A 19,339-nucleotide genomic window follows, 5' to 3' on the forward strand; every position below is an offset into this window, starting at 1 on the left:
GGGAGCTGCTCCTCCCGGCTTCCAGTGCGGGCCTCAGAAAGGTCAGGATGGGGCCAATCCCCAGGACAAAGAAATCCGAGTGGGGCCTGGGCAGCCCCCGGAGGGAACAGTCGCCCCGGGGAATCGCGCCCCTCCCAGAGCCAGAGCGGAGGATGGGGGGTGGGGGAGTCCGGGGAGAGTCGAGGACTGCTCGCCCTTGGAGAGAGTGGGGGCTGCGTGTGGGGGCTCCCTCCCGACTCCTCCCTCCGCGGCCAGCCGGTGGGTACCGGGCGGCGCGGGCAGGGCTCCCCGTTGGGGCGGGAGGTGAGCTCAGCGCCCCTCCTCCTCCCCGCACCCCTCCCCCGGCCCTGCGCGCAGCGCGCCCCGCCCCGCCCGCCGCCGCGGCATCGCAGACGCTCGGGCGGCAGGTCCGAGGCCGGCGTGCGCGGAGCCTGAGCGGCGGCCGCAGCGCAGGTAAGACCCGCAGCCCCGCCAGCTCGGCCGGCCGCGGCGGCGACCCTTAACGCACCCCGCAGGCCTGGGGTGGGGGGTGGCGGGAGCGGCGCCCGGCGGGGCCAGCGGTCACGGGCGGGGCGGTGGGAGCCCCACCCAGCCGGGTGGCCAGAACCAGACCGGGGCAGTGGAGGGGGGCTCGGGCCGGGGGCGGGAGCTGGAGGCTGAGCCGGTGAATGGTGCCGGTGCGGTGCCCTGCAGGGATGTAGGGAGGGCCCTGCCAAGGGGGAGGTCAGGCGGGGTCCGAGCCGGGGACGCGGTGGTGGGTGCAGCTGACCTGACCCATCCGTCTGGATTATGTGAGTGGGAGACTGGAGGGACCGAGTGACTCCCCCGCCCCAACAGCCCCAACCCTGGCGGAGTGGGGTGTGGCCCTGGGCGTGGCCAGCGACTTCCTGCAAGCCCCCAGCGTTGGGGCGTCGGACAGGGTGGCCCCTGCATTGGGAGGCGCGGAGGGAGCAGGGCTGGGTGCTACGGGGCGTGGGGAGACGCTTTGTTCTCCCCCTTCTTCCCAAGCCCCAACCTGGACTCCCTCCAGGCAAGAAGCAGAGCCACGGCTCCAGATTCCAAGCAGGGGTGCACATGCGGGAGGCGGGTCTGTGGGGAGCAAGGTGCTCAGGGGCCCTGTGCCCACCCCTCCCTCCTCGGCGTTGGTAAGGCTTTTGCTGGGCTCTGCAAAGCACCTTAGATTCTCTTGGTTTTCATTTGGAGTCACACACTGCACCGCTCAGGACTCACCCCTGACTCTGCTCAGGGATCAGTGTTTGCCGGGCTTCGTATGTGAAGGCACGTAGCCTCCTGTCCACAGCACCGCAGACGCTCATCCCACATTGAGTGTACATTTGGGGGTCTCTTGGTTTCGAGCGGCTGCAGAGGGCACCTCGTCTTCCCCTAATCACCCCTCATCAGTGTATCTGGAGCCCAGGAGCATCCCGCCTCTGCCCACCCGGAGGAGAGGGGGCCTCGCACCTCCCCACAGGACAGGGGCGTGGGCAGCCTGGTGCTGTGTGCTGACTCACATGCCCTGACTACCAGTGATGCTCAGGCAGCCTCTGCCCATCCACTTCCCGCTTCTCAGCCCCTGTGGGGTGGCAGAGAGTGGGGTGCCCAAGTGCCTGGAATGCAGGCAGTGGACAGCGCCTGGCCTCTTCCCTGACACACCTGCATGGCACCCTTGGCCATGCCTGGGACCCTCCCCTGGGCTCTGGGCTGGAGGCTGGGGCTCTGCAGCGCTTAGTCCACATGGCTGTGCGTGTCAGATCCCCAAGTCACACAGTGTCTTAGAGCAAACGCAACAGAACAAAAGAAATTAAAGCTGAGTGCCGAGCTGATCATGGGGACCCCGTCCAGCAAGCCCGGCCTCAGTCTCCCTCCACTGCTCCAGTGTGCTCCAGAGGCTCTCGGGCCATCCCTGGAGCTGAGCCCAGGCCCATGGGACTGAGCGGTCAGTGCCCAGGAGTTTGGTGGCAACTGCTCCCTGACCAGTACCTGCTTGCACCCGGCCAGGCCCCCAAGAGCGTCCCAAGCAGCGCCCTCTTTCCGTAACTCCTAGGGCATGGATCACCTTTTATTTTCTCCTTTGTGACTCTGGGGAAAAGGGACGCAGGGAGCAGGATGCCTGCGCTGTGCCCCACGCCTGGTCTGCCCCTGGTCACCACCGCCCCCCCATGTGGGGAGGCAGCCTGTGACCTAGGGACCCTTAGTTCTGCACCTTGTCTCAGCCTGCCCTGAAAGATAAGCCTCTGGGACATTCTACCGGGCTGTAAGGCCCACGGCGTAACCAGCCGGGCGCCCCGGGCCGGTGTCCAGTGCCTTTACTCCAGCTGACGGGCCACAGGACCTTCTGGCCCCCTTCTTGGGCCCAGGGTTAAAAGCTCCGAGTTGAGGAGCCTTAGCTCTGAATGAACCCGGAAGTGGGGGGCTAGTAGTCAGGGGCCGGCACTTGGCCCCAGCGTCTGCCGCAGACAATGCACTGGCTTCGCCTGAGTCTTTGAGCAGGCCGCCAGCTTTGCCCTGCCCTCTCCCAAGGTGGGCCTTTCGGCCGGCTGGCCACGCCCCCCACCCCGTCTCTGCGGCCGCTTCCCATTTTGGTCCTTCTCGCACACCCTCTGTCTCCCCCTGCCGCCCGCCCCGCCCCGCCCTGCCCCGCCCAGCCCGCAGGTGCTAGCTCCATCGCTCCCCTTTTGTCTGAGCGCCTCTTTTCTCTCCCCTGCCGGCGCCTTCATCTTGGCACCAGAGCTGGGCACGGAGCTCCGAACCCCAGCCCCCGATGAGCCCTCTGCAGCCCCACAAGCTGCCGCCATCCTTTGGGCAGGGTCCAGACAGGCCTTTCCTGATCTGGACGGGGCGCCGGGCATAGGTGAGGGTGGGGTTAGCAGGGGCAGGAAGCCTGAGCTCAGCCAGCCACTGGGCGTTCATGACTCCTGAACATTGTGGTCAGAGAGAAAGGCCTACCGATCTTTCCAGATGCTTCTTTGTCCAGTGCCCCCAACTACCTGCCCTGTTCTGCCACCAGCCGATTGCTGACTCTCCACTCTGTGTTCAGCGGGGTGCTGTGCCAGCTCACTGGAGGAGCCGAGGGGTCCATCCACCTACTGACCAGTCGATCTTGAGTTAGTCCCACGGTGGAGACCCCAGGCACCCCCATATCCCCAGCCTGCATGGACCGGGCGGCACCTCCTGTTTCATGCTGGGGTCATGTCTCTGGTGGCCATGCACACACGCAGCCTCATGACCACGTGACTACGTGGGTTCCCTCATGTGCCCCAGCAGGCCCTGTGCCAGGAAGGGGTGGGGCTGGCGGTGGTGGTCCAGGCATTTGGGAATGGGGTGCCCTCTTGCCCCTCCCCTAGCCCTCCCTTCCTGCTTTGGGAATTCATGCCTTAGGAATGCCCAGGCCCTGGGAAGGACAGAGGCCCCATTGTCAGCCCTCGGGCTTCCTGTATGCCCCCTCTGCCCTTTCACCCTTTGGGTATGGGATTCAGGCCTGGCCTTGTCTGGACTATTTCCAGGCTGCCTGTCCCCTCTCCCAGCTTCGGCCGCCCCCCTGTCTGGTCTGCTGCTTCTCCCACGCCCCTCTCAGCCCCCAGCCTGGCCCCCCAAACCTCCTCAACTCCAAGATTCATTTCACCTGCCTCAGTTTCTGCAGCTGGCACTCTGAGGTGATGAGTCCTGGCTCATGTGGAACTGGGTCTCAGTTTCCTCTTGTGCAGGAAGTCAGACTGTTCCTTGACTTGGACTGCAGAGACTGGGGTGGTAGCACATGGGGGGGGGTGCTTGAGAAAGGGGTCATGACTATTCAAGAATCTGGGGGCCCAAGAGAGCTTAGATGAGTCCTGGGCTGGCACTTCCCGCTGGGGTGTGGCAGGATGTGGGTCACTTCTCCCTCCTGGCCCCGCCCTAGCATTTGCGTGCCATCTGCCTAGCAAATAGGCCGTCCCTTGGGGGCAGGACAGCCTAGGGGGCTGGGCCTGGGCCCTGAGGCAAGTTGGCCTCCTGGGCTGGTAGCTTGGCCGTGGGGTGGAGTGGAGGTTGCCGGGAGTTGGTAGACTCAGTGCTGAGTGTGATCTGGGCTGTGGCCCCGGGTCTCCACAACTGGCTTTTAGGAAACGCAGGGCCAAGTCTTGCTCCCCTCCTGCTCTCCCACAAAGGGTTAACCGTGGTTCCGCCCCTTCCTCCTCCTTCTCCAGAACGGTCCATTACAGGTGAGCCCTGGTTGCCATGGAGACCGCAGCCTGAGGGGGTGCTGCGGGCACACTCGGGGGGGCCTTAGGGAGGGGTAAGAGGGAGCATAGGGGCCAAGCAGCAATCTTGAAGACTCCCCCCTTCCCGTACCTTTGGGGGCCCCCAACCGCGCTCTGTGTGATCCCTGTCACTCATGAGCCTCGCCCCGCCTCCCTGGCTCCGCCCTCGCCCAGCCGGGCTTCATCTCCATGGAAACCCGCCAGCCGCAGCCTGGGGGTAGGGGGGGCCCCCCGCAGGGCGAGGAGGCGCTTAAAGGAACCCGGAGCACGGGGCATAGATGCCACCCTCACGTCCATAGCCCAGCGCGGCCGGCCCGGCCTGCCCACCTGCTCAGGAGCGGCCCCGCCTTTGTTTGGCAGCAGCGAGGGCTTCCTGCTGGGGTCCTCGGGCGTGCGGACCCCCGCTCCCTTCGCTCATCTGTCATACCCCCGCCTCTTCCTTGCCCTGATCTCAGCTCCTCGGCCCCTTCTCCCTCTGCCTCTGTGAGACTGACCCTCTGGGTCCCAGAAGTGCCCTGCTCTCTCTCAGGTCCAGGTGTCCCCAATTCCCGCGCCTGGAGCCTCCCCAGCCGCTTAGGAGGGGCTAGCGGCGCTGCGCAGGCGCACACGTGCCGCCCGCACGCCCCTCACTCTTCTTGTCAGCACCTTCAGCGGCTGCCTGACCCCCTGTGTACCCCCCGCCCCCCGTTTCTCCTGTGTCTGGGGTTCTTTCTGTCTTTGTCTCAGCTCTGTGCGCTCTTTCCCCCAGCCCCTCCTGCCTCTTTCTCGCCCTGTCTGTCACCCCGCAGTCTTCCCCAGCCCCCTTGCAGACGTGGCCTTGGCTCCATCTGTACAGCAGCTTGCGGGTCTCCTTCCCTTCCCGCTAGGCCCACTACCCTTGCTCCTTGCTCTGGAATGGTGTGAGCAGTGGGGACACAGCAGAGGCCCAGCTGTGGGGGAGCCCCTCCCTGCTGTCAGGGCCTCCCTGCCTCCTGGCTCCTTCCTGTCTGCGTGCCCTGGCCAAGGGTGAGCTGGGTGGTTTCGGCAGATGCCGGGAAACCAGAAGAGCTGGGATGCAAGACTGGGCGGCATTGGTTGGGGCGGAGCCTGGAGACCAGAAGGTGGGGGTGCCCTGCACAACCTGGGGACACAGGCCAACCCTGTTCCAGGGCTTGGAGGATCTGGCAGACGGGCAGGCTCTTTCGGGGGCGCGCCCCTCCCCCTCTAAGAGCAGCTCTGCGCTCAAGGCTCTGTTTGATCCCAGGCTCTCTGATCCGAGTCTCCCGCTGCTGCTACAGGCCTTGAAGTAGAGGCTGAGGCTGACCTGACTGGGAGAGGCGGGTGCGGCCATCCACAGTGCTTCTCCAAGCCCTGCGGAGCCAGGGTAGACGCCAGCGAATGCTGCTCCGTGCCTTCTTGCCTCCACCCACCTTGAGGCAGTCCCGCTCTCCTCTCCCACACCTCCAGCTCTGAGAAGTCCCAGAGCTTTGCGGAGAATCTCACTGAGTGCCCCACTCTCCTTTTGCCCTGTGCAGTACCCCGGCAGCCCGTCCAATGCCGGGCCCCCTTGGTGACCTCACGCAAGACAAACCCAGGCTTCCCGTGGCAGCTGAGCAGGCCCTGACTGAACTAATGGTGCCTCTGGGGTCCCAGGGGAATGCCCAGTATGGCATACAGACTCCCCCTTGCCCTCCTGCCCCTTCTCACACTCCCGTGCTGGGTGCGCTGGCTCCTGTGCAGCTGCTCTTTTTCCAGCCCCTGGCACAGAGATTCCTCAGCCTGGCTCGTTGATGGTGGCACTCTGGTTGGGGCAGACCTTGTTTGACAGTGGAGCCCTGAGGCCGTGAGAAAGGCCCTGCCTGACCCTGGAGCAGCTGGAAGGGAGGGGCTGGCCACAGTCACAGGTTTGCAGCACTCCTGGGTCAGAGGAACAGCTGAGGGGGCACTCCTCTTTCCTCCGTCTTGCCCTTTTGCCCTTCCTTTTCCCGAGCCTGCTCCCCACACTCGGCTTCTCATACCCCACCACAACAGCGACCCATGGGCTGTGAAACCTACAGTCTGAGTGCCTCTCAGTCTGTGACATGATTCCTCTAAGGGGCTATGGCACTTGTCTTGCACGGGGCCACCGCAAGTTCAGACCCCAGTACCGTAGACTTCCCCAGAGTACCACATGACTGATCTCTGAGTACAGAGCCAAGATAAGCCCTGAGCACCAGTGGGTGTGGCCCAAACATTGGAGAAGGAAGGAAGGAAGCGGAGAGATAGTCCAATAGATAAGGCTGCCTTCCCTTGCACATGCTTGGCCTGGGTTCCATCCCTGGCACCCCATATGGTACCTTGAGCCCCTTCAGGAGTGTTCTCTGAGTGAGCACAGAGCCAGAAATAAGCCCTGAGCACTGCTAGGTGTGGCCCAAAAAGCCAAAAAATAAAAAAAGACTGGAAGGAAGACCACACTACATCAGTGTGCAGCATCAAACGCGAGCACTGAGCCCCAGACAGCACCGCCAGCCCTGCGTAGAGCTCTTCCAAATGGACCGTCACTTCTGAAGGCGTGGGGACCCACAGGGATGGCACGGTGGGGAGGGCACTTGCTCTGCATGAGGCCTACCCAGGTTCCATCCACGGCATCCCGTATGTTTCCCTGAGCCCTACCAGGAGTAATTCCTGAGTGCAGAGCCGGGAGCAACTTGTCTTTTTGGGTGTGGCCCCCCCAACAAAACAAAGCAAAAAAGAAAAGGAACCGGAAAGACCTAGCAAAGGGTGTCCTCTGTGGGCAGACACAAGCCCACGAGGCCTTCGCACACTCAGGCCTGCAGCAAGCAGATCTAGTCACACGCCATGGGGGGAGGGGTGGCGTGCACGGAACGGCCTGTGGCATTCCCAGAGGAGCTGATTGGGGCAACAAGTTGGTGCCGGAGAGGCAGCTGGTGGGGAAGACGCAGACAGAGGAGGGAGGGAATGAAAGGCGACCTGAGGACCCAGCTGGGACTGAGCCTCTTCCTGCTTTCTCAGTCCAGAGCCTCCAAAGTGGGGGGAGGGCCAGCCAGGGGCGGGACTAGGGGCGGGGCCAGGAGTCTGGGCTCGCCCAGATGTTAGTCACTAACGCCTATCCGTTCTCTCGTCTCCTTCCCCACCCTTCCCTCTCTTCCCTCTGCCAGTGTCCCCACCCCTGGCTCCTGCCCCAGCTTCCCGCAAGCTTGCATCTCTCCAGACCAGAGCCTGAGCTGAGCCCGGTCGGCTGTGCCGTGCCGAGACGCCCGCGCCACCAAGAAGATGGCCGTGGCGCTGCGGTACTTGTGGTCTCTCCTGCTGTGCAGCCCGTGCCTGCTCATCCAGATCCCCGAGGAATGTGAGTAGCTGGAGGAGCCGCGGCGCCTTCCGTGGCTGCCACCCTGAGTCCGCTTTACCTTCTGCCTCTCTCCTCCGAATACCGGGCTCTCTTCCCTCACTACTTTCCTGGTTAGGGAGTGGGCGGGAGAGACGCAGGGTGCTGGCTGCAATCCTTTGGGTGTGTCAGCACCACGGACAGAGGCTTGGGCGAACGCGCTCTGTTTCAGCACCGCGGACAGCGTCCTGGCGCTGGGCCCTCCTCTTCCCAGGGGTGTGGCAGAGGGGAGAGAGAATCTGCCTCGGTCCTCTGGTGGCTTCTCCCAAGACCTGGATTCAAATGTCGCCTCCTTTTTCATTTGGATAATGCCATCCCAGCCCTGTTCGGGAAACTCGACGGAAAAGGAGCCTTTGCAGAGGCCTTGAGATTTGATTGAAGTTCTTTGGTGCGGATGGAGGGGCCATGCTGGGTAGGGATCAGGGGGACCGTGAAAGGTGTAGCAGGACATCTGTGAGCAGCTGTGGCTGTTTGTGTCGGAACTGGTGGGTGGTGGGATTTATGTGTGGGTGTCTGTGTGGGGACGTGTGTGGTGGGATTTGGGCATGAGCGTGTGACGGGATTTGGACGGAGTGTGTGTGTGGTGTGGGGATTTGGGTGTGAATGTGTGTGAGGTTGAATTTGGCCATGAGTGTGACGTCTCTGGCATGTGCAGATTTCCTGTGTGGGGAAATAGGTGAGTCACTCCATCTGGGCCTTGTGGTCAGGGTGTGGAGGGCTATTGTTGCCATGTGATTGCCAATCGTGAGTTGTCTGGGAACATTACTCCGATGGTATTTTCTCCTGTAAGTGAGTAAGAGATAGAAACCCAGAGATAGTGGAGAGGGCACTTGTATCGCATGTGACCAACCTAGTTTGGATCCCTAGCATCCCATCTGGTCTTCTGAGCACCACCAGAAGTGATTCCTGAGTGCAGACCCAGGAGTAAGCCCTGAGAGTGAGAATGAGAGTGAGCGAGAGAGGGGAGAAGGGGAGAGGAAGAGAGAGAGAGAACCCCAGTCTACGGCATTCTGGGGGGTGGGGGTCATGTGAGAATTAGAACCTGCTTCTCTGCCCCAATCCTGTCCCCTTCTCCTCTTGTCCTGTTTCTGGCATTAGGCATTGGGGTCCAGCCAGGTCTTGGGGATTAGAGGAGGATTCATGCATCCAAAAGTTGGGGATGCCTCTCACCTTATTTGGCTTTAGGCCACACCCAGCAGTGTTTAAGGGCTACTCCAGTCACTGTATGCGGAGATCACTCCTGGGGTGGCTCAGAACCATAGGCAATGCCAGTGGTGGACCCCAGCCTCTTGCCCTACCCATTGAGGGTCTATTTGGCCTGGGGAGGTACGGTGGATGGGCAGCTCCGGGTTTGCGGGGATGTACACCGGGGAGATATATGCCTCTTGTTCCATGGAGGTCCAGGGAGGCTGGGTGCCCTGAAAAGACACACAGGAGTCACAGACAGGAAGCGAGGATGTCTGGCACAGCACACATTCACACTCAATTCAGATGGACGCCTTCGCTCAAACATAGGGGCACCTTTGATGCCTGATCCTGGGTGGCATCAGCAGGTGTTTCAGTGGGAGGCGCAGGAGGAATTGGGGGCCAGGAGGGAGAGCGTCAAGAGCATTGGCCCAGCATCTCCTGAGCCTCAGGAGATGCAGCAATGATCTGATACCTCTCTAAGGGCTCCCGCCCCCCCACCTCCAGTGGCCTCCCCACTTTGTCCACCTCTCTGTTCCTTGGATTTGCTTCTGTCTTGCACTTGGCCTGTGGTCTCCAGCCCAGCCCCAGCTCAGGGCTCTCTCTGCAGGGTCTCTGGGGAACCCCTCCTGTCTTCAGTGGAGACCAGACTTGCAGTTGCCCGTGGGCGCCCTGCCTGTTCTGCCTCTCCCATTTCTGCTGGGTTTTGGGATGGGAGCTGCTGGCCTGGCCTCTCCTCTTCCATCCCGGGAAGCTTGGTGGCAGGTTGGGGGAAAGGGCTGAAGGCAGGCAGGAGAATAGCTGGGCAGGGACGGCTTCCGGGGAGGAGTAGCAGTGCTGGCTAATTGAAAAAGGAGTTGTTGTGCTTAATTGGATTAGGAGGCGGGGCTTGTGGTCACCCTCTCCCCCTCTCTGCAGGGTCTGTCCAGGGTTTGGGAGTGGCCGTGTAAAGGGCCTCGACCCTCACAGCTCCTGGCCGGCCTGGGCTCCCCAGATTTCTCACTGATGCCCTGTGTCCCACCCTCCCCTTCCTGAGGTCTGCCCCTGCACCTCATTCTCTGTCTCCTTTCCTTTCGCTGCCTGGATCACAGATAAAGGGCACCATGGTAAGTTGTTGGAGGGGCATGGGGAGTGGTGCTAGGTGCTAGGCGATCTTGTTCTCTGCCCTGCTACCTTCTCCGGTACCACTTTCTGGGGTGCCCCTGGGAAGGGTATGGCCTGGCCTACTGCTCTGTGCCCACATTTGCCCCTTCTCATGTGGCACCTGCCTGCCCCCACTCCCCTCACGTCAGGTGTCAAGGGCTGGGGCCCTGGGCTGAGTGGCCAGCTTGACACCCCTCCCTGCCTTTTTGCTAGTGATGGAGCCACCTGTCATCACCGCAGAGTCCCCACGGCGCCTGGTGGTTTTCCCCACAGATGACATCAGCCTCAAGTGTGAGGCCAGAGGGAGACCCCAAGTACAGTGAGTGGCTACACCACACGCCCCAGTCCTGAGCCTCCAAGTCCCGCATACCTGGCCCACACCCTGGCCAAGCCCTGGTCCAGCACCTCCAAGTCCCTCTGTGTCCCCAGGTTCCGCTGGACTCGGGATGGTGTCCACTTCAAACCACACGAGGAAGTCGGGGTCACTGTGCACCAGGCACCCCACTCGGGCTCCTTCACCATCACAGGCAACAACAGCAATTTTGCGCAGAGGTTCCAGGGCACCTACCGCTGCTTTGCCAGCAACCAGCTGGGCACTGCCATGTCCCAGGAGACGTGGCTCATGGCTGAGGGTACGGGGTCTGGTGGGGAGCCTGCTGTGGGTATGGGCTGGGTGATTCATGTCCCGCCTCAGCCCCTACCCCCAACTTCTATCCAGCAGGCCGTCTCCCAGGGTACCTGCTGGGGCTCAGACAGTGACTTGGCGGACAGCTTGTGTCTGAGTCTCTGCTAGCCCTGGGCTTGTGTTCCTTGTCCATATCCCTCCCACCCTCGGTCATCTCTGTCCCACTCCCCCTCCCTTCTCTGCCCTGTCTGCTCCTGCCTCTGTCCTGGCTTGTCTGTGTCGCCCTGTCCCTGGGGTTTCCTGCTGCATTCCACCCTCCCTGGTGCGCTTCCCCCACCCCGCAGTTGCCTTGGGAACTGTTGCCATGGTGCCGTGTCAGGGTGATGGAAGGGTCTGACTCCGGCATCCCTCCACAGCATCCCTTCCCCCACTGCCACCCCTTGCCTCCCTGCACTGGGCCTGGCCTGGCCTGGCTGTGCTGTGGTCCTCTCTGCTCCCCCAGGACAGCCCTCCCGCCCCCCATTTCCTGGGCCCACATGGTCTTCACCAGGATTGGTCCCTTCCAGGTGCCCCCAAGTGGCCCAAGGAGACGGTGAAGCCCGTTGAGGTGGAGGAAGGGGAGTCGGTGGTTCTGCCCTGCCACCCGCCGCCCAGCGCAGAGCCACTTCGGATCTACTGGATGAATAGCAGTGGGTGGCCCACAAGGGGCAGTCCCCTGGGGTGGGCTGTTGTCCTGGAGAGGTGGAGGACCCTCACCCTGCCCTCCTGTCTTGTCCATGCAGAGATCTTGCACATCAAGCAGGATGAGCGGGTGACCATGGGCCAGAATGGCAACCTGTACTTCGCCAACGTGCTCATATCGGATAACCACTCAGACTATATCTGCCATGCGCACTTCCCAGGCACCCGCACCATCATTCAGAAGGAGCCCATTGACCTCCGGGTCAAGGCCAGTGAGTCCTGGGCTGGCACCCTAGTACAACAGGGAGGGTGTTTGCCTTGCATGTGGATGACCCAGGTTCAATCCCTGGCACCCCATATGGGTCCCCAAGCCTGCCAAAAGTGCTCCCTGAGTGCACAGCCAGGGGTGACCCAAACACAAACAAAATAGGCCTGTGAGTCTGCCCCACCCTGGCCAATCCTGCTGATCTGGGGGCCTTGAGTCTCTCCCAGCAGCACTCCCTTCCCAAAGGAGGGAATCTAGAGCCCCAGGGACTGTCGGGGGACGGAGGGCAGTCGTGTCACCTCTGTGCTCCTCCAGCCAACAGCATGATCGACAGGAAGCCCCGCCTGCTCTTCCCCACCAACTCCAGCAGCTACCTGGTGGCTTTGCAGGGACAGCCGCTGGTCCTGGAGTGCATCGCCGAGGGTTTGTGAGTGTGCGCCAGGGTGGAGGGCTGGGTGGTGGGGGCCCGGCTGGGCCGCCTGCCCGTGACCTCCTTTCTGCTCTCCCCACCCATGAATCCGGGCAGCCCCACTCCCAGCATCAAGTGGCTGCGCCTGAGCGGCTCCATGCCAACCGACCGCGTCATCTACCAGAACCACAACAAGACGCTACAGCTGCTGAATGTGAGCGAGGAGGATGACGGCAAGTACCGCTGCTTGGCTGAGAACTCGATGGGCAGCGCCCGGCACGACTACGAAGTCATCGTGGAAGGTAGGGGCCCATGGGGCTGCGGGGGGCTGTGCATGGTCCCAGGTGGGCTCTGCCGGCCTCCACTACAGGCGGGGCTCAGGCGGCACCTCACCCTGCAGCTGCCCCTTACTGGCTGCGAAAGCCAGAGAACGAGCTGTATGCACCGGGAGAGACAGCCCGCCTGGACTGCCAAGTGCAGGGCCGGCCCCAGCCGCAGGTCACCTGGAGAATCAATGGGATCCCTGTGAACGGTGAGCTGGGACTGGGACCCAGCAGGGTTTGTGGGGCACAGAGGTGCTTGCCGTGGCTCACGGTTTGGGGTTGGTTGTATGCACAGAGCTGGCCGAGGACCAGAAGTATCAGATCCAGCAAGGGCCCCTGAGCAACCTGGTTCTGAGCAACCTGAAGCCCAGTGACTCTATGGTGACCCAGTGTGAGGCCCGCAACCGGCATGGTGTCTTGTTGGCCAATGCATACATCTACGTCGTCCGTGAGTGTTACTGCCTGGCATGGTCTGGCCCTGCACTTGTGGAGGGGGGGGATGCTCCCGATGCTGAGCAAGAGTGCCCCTGTTGGGAGGAGGATTCCTCCTGATGACTCAGGGAAGCGGGGTACACCCCAGACATTGTACATATGAAGGGAGCAAATGAGATGGGTTCTTGGGGGCTGGGAGTGTCCCGTTGAGCCCCACATAGCTCCCACTCCCGCCTCTGAGTCCCTCTGTCTCATGACTGTTCAGAGCTGCCGACTAAGATCCTGACTGCAGACAATGAGACGTACCTGGCGGTGGAGGGTAGCAGCGCCTACCTGCTGTGCAAGGCCTTTGGGGCCCCTGTGCCCAGTGTTCAATGGTATGTACCCTGCGGTGCTGGGGGGCTGGGCTGGGTGGGGGCCAGTGTTGCGGGCTTTAAGCTGAGGATTCCCCTCTAGGCTGGACCAGGAGGGCAAGAGCGTACTACAGGATGAGCGCTTCTTCCCCTACACCAATGGCACCCTGGGCATCCACGAGCTGCACATCAATGACACTGGCCACTACTTCTGCCAGGCGGCCAATGACCAGAACAATGTGACCATTGTGGCTAACCTGCAGGTCAAAGGTAAGAGTGCACTCTACCAGGCCCTGCTGGTGGAAGACCCGCTGGTGGAAGACCCTGGCACCCTAGAGGCCCCAGGGTGACCATTGCCATCCCTGCCCTCAGCTGCCACGCGGATCACACAGGGACCCCGGAGTGCCATCGAGAAAAAAGGCTCAAGGGTCACATTTGCATGTCACGCTACCTTTGACCCATCCCTGCAAGCTCGCATCACCTGGCGGGGGGCCGGCCGTGACCTGCAGGAGCTCGGAGACAGTGACAAGTACAGGCCTAGGGGAAGGTGGGAGGGAAGCAGGGGCACTGGGAGCCCCAGGATGAACGTGCACTCCCCCCCCCAGGTACTTCATAGAGGACGGGCACCTGGTCATTTACAGCCTGGACTATAGCGACCAAGGCAACTACAGCTGTGTGGCCAGCACCAAACTGGACACGGTGGAGAGCCAGGCCGAGCTCCTGGTGGTAGGTGAGTATGGGGAAGAACCGAGCCAGGGGGCTCACCCTTTCAGGTGGGGGCCAGGCAGGGCAGCAACTGCACCTCTGCTGGCCCACAGGGAGCCCTGGCCCAGTGTCCCGACTTGAGGTAGTTGACCGCCACCTGCTGAAACAGAACCAGGTGCGTCTGACATGGAGCCCTGCCGACGACCACAATGCGCCCATCGAAAGTAAGAGCCCCTTTTGCAGCCCTGGCTCTGTGACTCCACAGCACTGGGGCCTCCATCTAAGTTAGGGGGCTTTAGGGAATGCCAGACTGTACCCCCCATGTCCCCTGCCTGCTCCTTTGCCCTGTGCCTTGGCAGAGTATGACATCGAATTCAAGGACAAGGAAATGGAGCCTGAGAAATGGCGCAGTCTGGGCAAGGTGACCGGAAACCAGACCTCCAGCATCCTCAAGCTGTCACCCTATGTCCACTACACCTTTCGGGTCACTGCCATCAACAGATATGGCCCCGGCGAGCCCAGTCCGGACTCTGAGACCGTGGCCACACCGGAGGCGGGTGAGCAGGCAGGCTGGACTGTTCGCAGTGCCTGGGGACCCTGGGGTTGTTAGCTCTGGCTTGGTGGGCCCAGGAGGCATGGCAGTGCCAATCTGTCCCTTTGCAGCCCCTGAAAAGAACCCCAGGGACGTGAAGGGTGAAGGGAACCAGACCGACAACATGGTCATCACGTGGCAGGTGAGCACCTGCAGCCCAGCACCCAGAGGCCAGGCGGGCCCGTCAGGGCTGCCCACCCACTTCTCTCCTGCTGCCTCTCTAGCCTCTTGAGTGGATGGACTGGAACGCGCCGCAGCTGCAGTACCGCGTGCAGTGGCGCCCACGGGGCTCCCACGGACCCTGGCAGGAGCAGACTGTGGAGCAGCCCTTCCTGGTGGTCTCCAATACGTCCACCTTCATACCTTATGAGATCAGGGTGCAGGCGGTCAACAGCCAGGGCAAGGGCCCAGAGCCTCAGGTCACCGTGGGCTACTCGGGCGAGGACTGTGAGTAACAGGCCTGGTGCAGACCCTTGCCTGGCCCATGTCTTGCATGGAAAGGCCATTCAGCCACGTGACCCGAGCTGCCTACAGTACCCCCATCTCGCTGGCTTTTCCTCCATCGCAGGCTCTGCCTGTTGATCCCCATCCCCGCGCCCACCCACCCCCTCCCTCCTGGCATGGGATTATCGACAGACCTTCAGTTTGACTCCCAGTTCAGATTTTCTTGGAGTGACCGGGGAGATGGTTCTCAGGGCTGGTGTGGCTGTTTTAGATGAGAGAGCCCCGGATTGGATCCCCCAGAGATTCCTGGGCACCGTCATCTGTCACCCCTCCCCTGCCAGATATTTTCCTGCATTCTCCTTGGGGTCTTTCCTAGTTCTTTCCTGGATCCACAAGCTGCTCCTCAGTACTGCCCCCGCCCCCGTCCAACTCCACCTGCCCCACTAATGCCCTGAACCCCGTGGCCGCTGTTTGCAGACCCCCAGGCGAAACCGCAGCTGGAAGACATTGAAATCGTGAACTCCAGCACGGTGCTGGTCAGGTGGAGGCACGTGGAGCCAGCAACAGTCAGGGGCCACCTGCGGGGCTATAACGTAAGCTCTGGGCATGGAGACTGGGCAGGGGAGAGCGTGCTCCTGGGCTCGCTGCTGGATGGGGGGTCTTGTGCACCCCTGCAGGTGACTTACTGGTGGGTGAGCAGTCAGCGGAGGCACAGTAAGAGGCACACGAGCCGAGAGCACGTGGTGGTCCCCGCCAACGCCACCAGCGCCACCCTGGGGGGCCTTCGGCCCTACAGCAACTACGAGCTGGAGCTGCGGGTCTTCAACGGCCGGGGCCTGGGGCCTGCCTCCACACAGTTCTTCCGGACACCTGAGGGAGGTAGGCTGTGCCCCTTTCTCTCCGCACCCCCCTTGCCTGTGCCCACGGGCCTGGGGAAGGTCCTGCTGCTTGTCTGTGCCTGCAGTGCCCGGCCAGCCAGAAGCGCTGCAGCTGGAGTGCCTGTCAGACACCAGCCTGCAACTTCATTGGCAGCCCCCGCTTCGCCCCAACGGGGAGCTCACTGGCTACGTGCTTTCCTACCAGCCCTGTAAGTGGGCCAGCCGAGGGATAGAGGGGGTGTTGCCCGAGGTGCCTCTGAGGCTGGGTACCCCAACCTCTTTCCTACCCCACAGTGGATGATGGGGACCAGGACGGGCTGTCCTTTGACCTGCCTAACCCTGACATGCGCACCCAGAACCTGACCAATCTCAGCCCCCAGCAGCGTTACCGCTTCCAGCTACAGGCCACCACGAAGGAGGGGCCTGGCAAAGCCATTGTGCGTGAGGGTGGCACCATGGCCTTGTCCGGTGAGTAGCGGACGATTACCACCCCAGGAGGGTGCATCTTGAGCACCTTGGGGTCTCACATCCTCATCTACCTCCCAGGGACCTTGGATTTTGGCAACATCTCAACCATCACGGGCGAGAATTACAGCGTGGTCTCCTGGGTGCCCAGGGAGAGCCAGTGCAACTTCGGGTTCAAGATCTTGTTCAAATCTCTTGGGAGTGAGCATACAAGGGGGCTCAGGGGTGATGGGGCCTAGAGGGGCTAGGAGGGGTCCCAGGTGCGGGGGGTGGAGCAGAGTCTGAAGGCAGGCTGTGGGCAGGACTGACGGGAGGGGTGTGGAGGCAGAGCATAAGTGGATGGGCAGGGCATGAGCTGAGGAGCGGGGTGTGGGGTTCAGGGGCGGGGCATGGGGCAGAGCATAGGTGAGGGGCGGGGCGTGGGCTGGGGTGGGACATGGGGGAGGAACATAGGCAGAAGGGCGGGGCAGGCTGAGGCATGGGGCGGAGCATAGGTGAAGGGACTGGGCGGGAGCTGAGAGGCGGGGCATGGAGCAGTCTCCACCTATCTGCTCTGGCCATCAGGTGAGAAGGAGAAGGTGGCCGAGCAGGATGTCAGCTATAACCAGAGGTCGTACACGCAGTGGGACCTGCAGCCAGACACTGAGTACGAGATCCGTCTGCTCAAGGAGAGCAGGGTCCTGCACAAGATATCCGTGAAGACCAATGGCACCAGTGAGGCTGAGCCCCTCTTTCCCCCTCCCAGAACCAGCCCCCCCTTATTACTCTGCACCCCGCTGCTGTGCCAGCAAGTATTTCAGCTGAGTGTTCTCTGCCTGCCCCGAAATGGCCCCCTCTAGATTCCGTGGTATTGGCCGGCATTGGGCTCCAGCTCAGGGCTCCCCGATGGCTTCAGGCCGCCCTGTTTCTGGGGGCCTGGGGTGTGTGTATGTAGCCGGCTGTGCCGACTTGGGGTGCCTGCACGTGGTTCTTCCCACAGGCCGGGTGCCACTCTCGCCTGCTGGCTTCGCCACCGAGGGCTGGTTCATCGGTTTCGTGTGCGCCATCATTCTCCTGCTCCTCATCTTGCTTATCCTCTGCTTCATCAAGCGCAGCAAGGGCGGCAAGTATTCAGGTAGCCCCGGCCCATGGGGAGGTGGGCTCGGTGTGGCAGCGTCCCCCCCCGGGAGGGACGGGAGAGAGAGCTGGCCCCTGTCCGTGTGTCTGCAGTGAAGGACAAAGAGGATACCCAGGTGGACTCCGAGGCCCGGCCCATGAAGGATGAGACGTTTGGGGAGTACAGGTGAGCCGGGCAGCAGCAGGCGCACTCCCCACCCTGCACGCGTGTACATGGGCTGATATGTGTGTCTCTCTCCCCCATGCTGCCTGGGCGGCAGGTCCCTGGAGAGGTAAGGCTCACTTGGCGCATCCCCACTGATACCTGCCGTAAAGCCCCTCCTGAAGTCCAGGCTGAGAACCTTGAGGCATGAGTTGGGTGTAACCTCCCCTCCCCCTCCCCCAATTAAAAATTCAGATTTGGACTTCAGAGTCCCAGTACTGTGAGTAGGGCGCTTGCCTTGCATGTGGCTTCCCGTTCAATCCCTGGCACCCCAGACATCCCTCGATCCCCACTAGGTGTGGTTCCTGCGCACAGAGCTGGGAGGAAGCCCTGCCGGTGTAGCCCCCAAACAAAATAAACCAAATTTGAAATTAGGAAATCGAAAATCAACATAGTATGGAAGCTCTGCCCCTGCTTCCCAAGCCCCCCGCACCCTCCCTTCCGTGCCCCAGCACCTGCCACACTCCGCCCTCCTGCCTGGCCCCTAGTGACAACGAGGAGAAAGGCTTTGGCAGCAGCCAGCCGTCGCTCAATGGGGACATCAAGCCGCTGGGCAGTGATGACAGCCTGGCCGACTATGGCGGCAGCGTGGACGTGCAGTTCAACGAGGATGGCTCGTTCATCGGCCAGTACAGCGGCAAGAAGGAGAAGGAGGCAGCAGGGGGCCATGACAGCTCGGGGGCCGCCTCCCCCGTCAACCCCTCGGGGGCTCTGGAGTAGGCCCAGCCCCCACATCCTGATGCCTCTGCCCCCACACCCTCTCCCTGCCCTCCCCCAGCCTCGGCCTGCCCTCTGCCCCCACAGTGGGAGCAGAACTCACTGCCTCGGATCCCTGCTGACTCCCCCGTCCCCACTTTGTTGCCAAAACCCAGCTGTACCCCTTCTTGGGCGCACTGCTTCGCTCCAGCTCGGGGGGGTCACCCACACATCAGGAGCCTTCAGGTGCTGCCTTGCCAGCCTTTGAGCAGAGGGAGGGGGATGTCCTCCTTGGCCAGCCAGGCTGGGACAGAACTCGGTGCCCTCATCATATCTTTCCTCTGCTCTGAGCCGGATGGCACTAGGCAGATAGGCCTGGGCTGCCCTTGTCACACGCTCTTGCTGCCCACGCAGCCCGCGGCCAGCTTTCAGGAGCTCCGTCCACATGCTGCCTTCAGTACCCACCAGACAACATCCAAGTGGCCTCCATGTCACCCCGGCCCCTCCCAGCCACACCGCCCTGCTCCCCTCAGCCTCCTGCCCCCCAGAATGTAAATACATGTGACCTTGAACGTTTGGTGTCTCCCCGTACGCCAATAGTGTGTAGGCAGATGTCTGAGTATCGCGGTGCTTTCTAGGTTTTATAGCAATTAGCTGTGACACTCCCATCCCAGGACAAACGCAGCTAGGCCGGCCCCAAAGCGTGCACGGCTTTGTTTGCGTGCTGGGTTCGAGCCCTTGACAAAAGGCAGGAGAATATATATATATGTACAGAAATAGCAGAATTCTAACAGCGAATAAAAACCTGGAAACAAGCAGTGATTGGTGGACTCCAGTCAGTGTGACGTTCTGAGCCCACCTCGTGGGAACAGCAGTCCCAGGCCCTGATGACCCTCTCTTGCCTCGCAGGGTAGCCATGGAGCCTTTTCCCTCTGCAGCATGACCCATGGAGGTGCCAAGCTCTACCCAGTCAAGAGCATTGCTTAAGTTCAAGGCTCTCCCCAATGTTGCTTGTAGCATCCTGGGCTCACTCCTGGTAATTCTTGCCAGCCTGGTACTGCTCAGGGGACCATGGCACCTGCTATGGAGCCAGGGAGCCTCTGTCTGCCAGGCATATGCCCCTCGAAAGTACTTTCAGTGACTGGAAACTTTTATGGAGCAGCAATGGCCTAGTGGAGTTCCCAGGGAGTGGACCCTGACACCCCTCCAAATGCGATCTTTAACCA

General features: G+C 61.9%; 1 protein-coding gene across 1 annotated transcript; it reads left to right on the forward strand.

Moving 5' to 3' along the window:
• Positions 1-300: 300 nt before the first annotated feature.
• Positions 301-18,931, forward strand: L1CAM (L1 cell adhesion molecule). Its single transcript, XM_055120527.1, has 29 exons — positions 301-453; positions 7,373-7,563; positions 9,876-9,890; positions 10,141-10,246; positions 10,357-10,559; positions 11,119-11,241; positions 11,335-11,505; positions 11,814-11,925; positions 12,025-12,209; positions 12,308-12,439; positions 12,526-12,678; positions 12,928-13,039; positions 13,119-13,285; positions 13,388-13,544; positions 13,621-13,745; positions 13,834-13,944; positions 14,080-14,277; positions 14,384-14,454; positions 14,537-14,759; positions 15,234-15,349; positions 15,434-15,635; positions 15,721-15,843; positions 15,929-16,102; positions 16,181-16,300; positions 16,664-16,813; positions 17,079-17,213; positions 17,309-17,381; positions 17,476-17,487; positions 17,906-18,931. Exons 2-29 carry the CDS (start codon positions 7,488-7,490, stop codon positions 18,135-18,137), a joined length of 3,777 nt encoding a protein of 1,258 aa, XP_054976502.1. The 5' UTR covers positions 301-453; positions 7,373-7,487; the 3' UTR covers positions 18,138-18,931.
• Positions 18,932-19,339: the final 408 nt, after the last annotated feature.

The sequence above is a fragment of the Sorex araneus genome, chromosome X (assembly GCF_027595985.1).
Source record: "Sorex araneus isolate mSorAra2 chromosome X, mSorAra2.pri, whole genome shotgun sequence".
NCBI classification, from domain to species: Eukaryota; Metazoa; Chordata; class Mammalia; order Eulipotyphla; family Soricidae; genus Sorex; species Sorex araneus.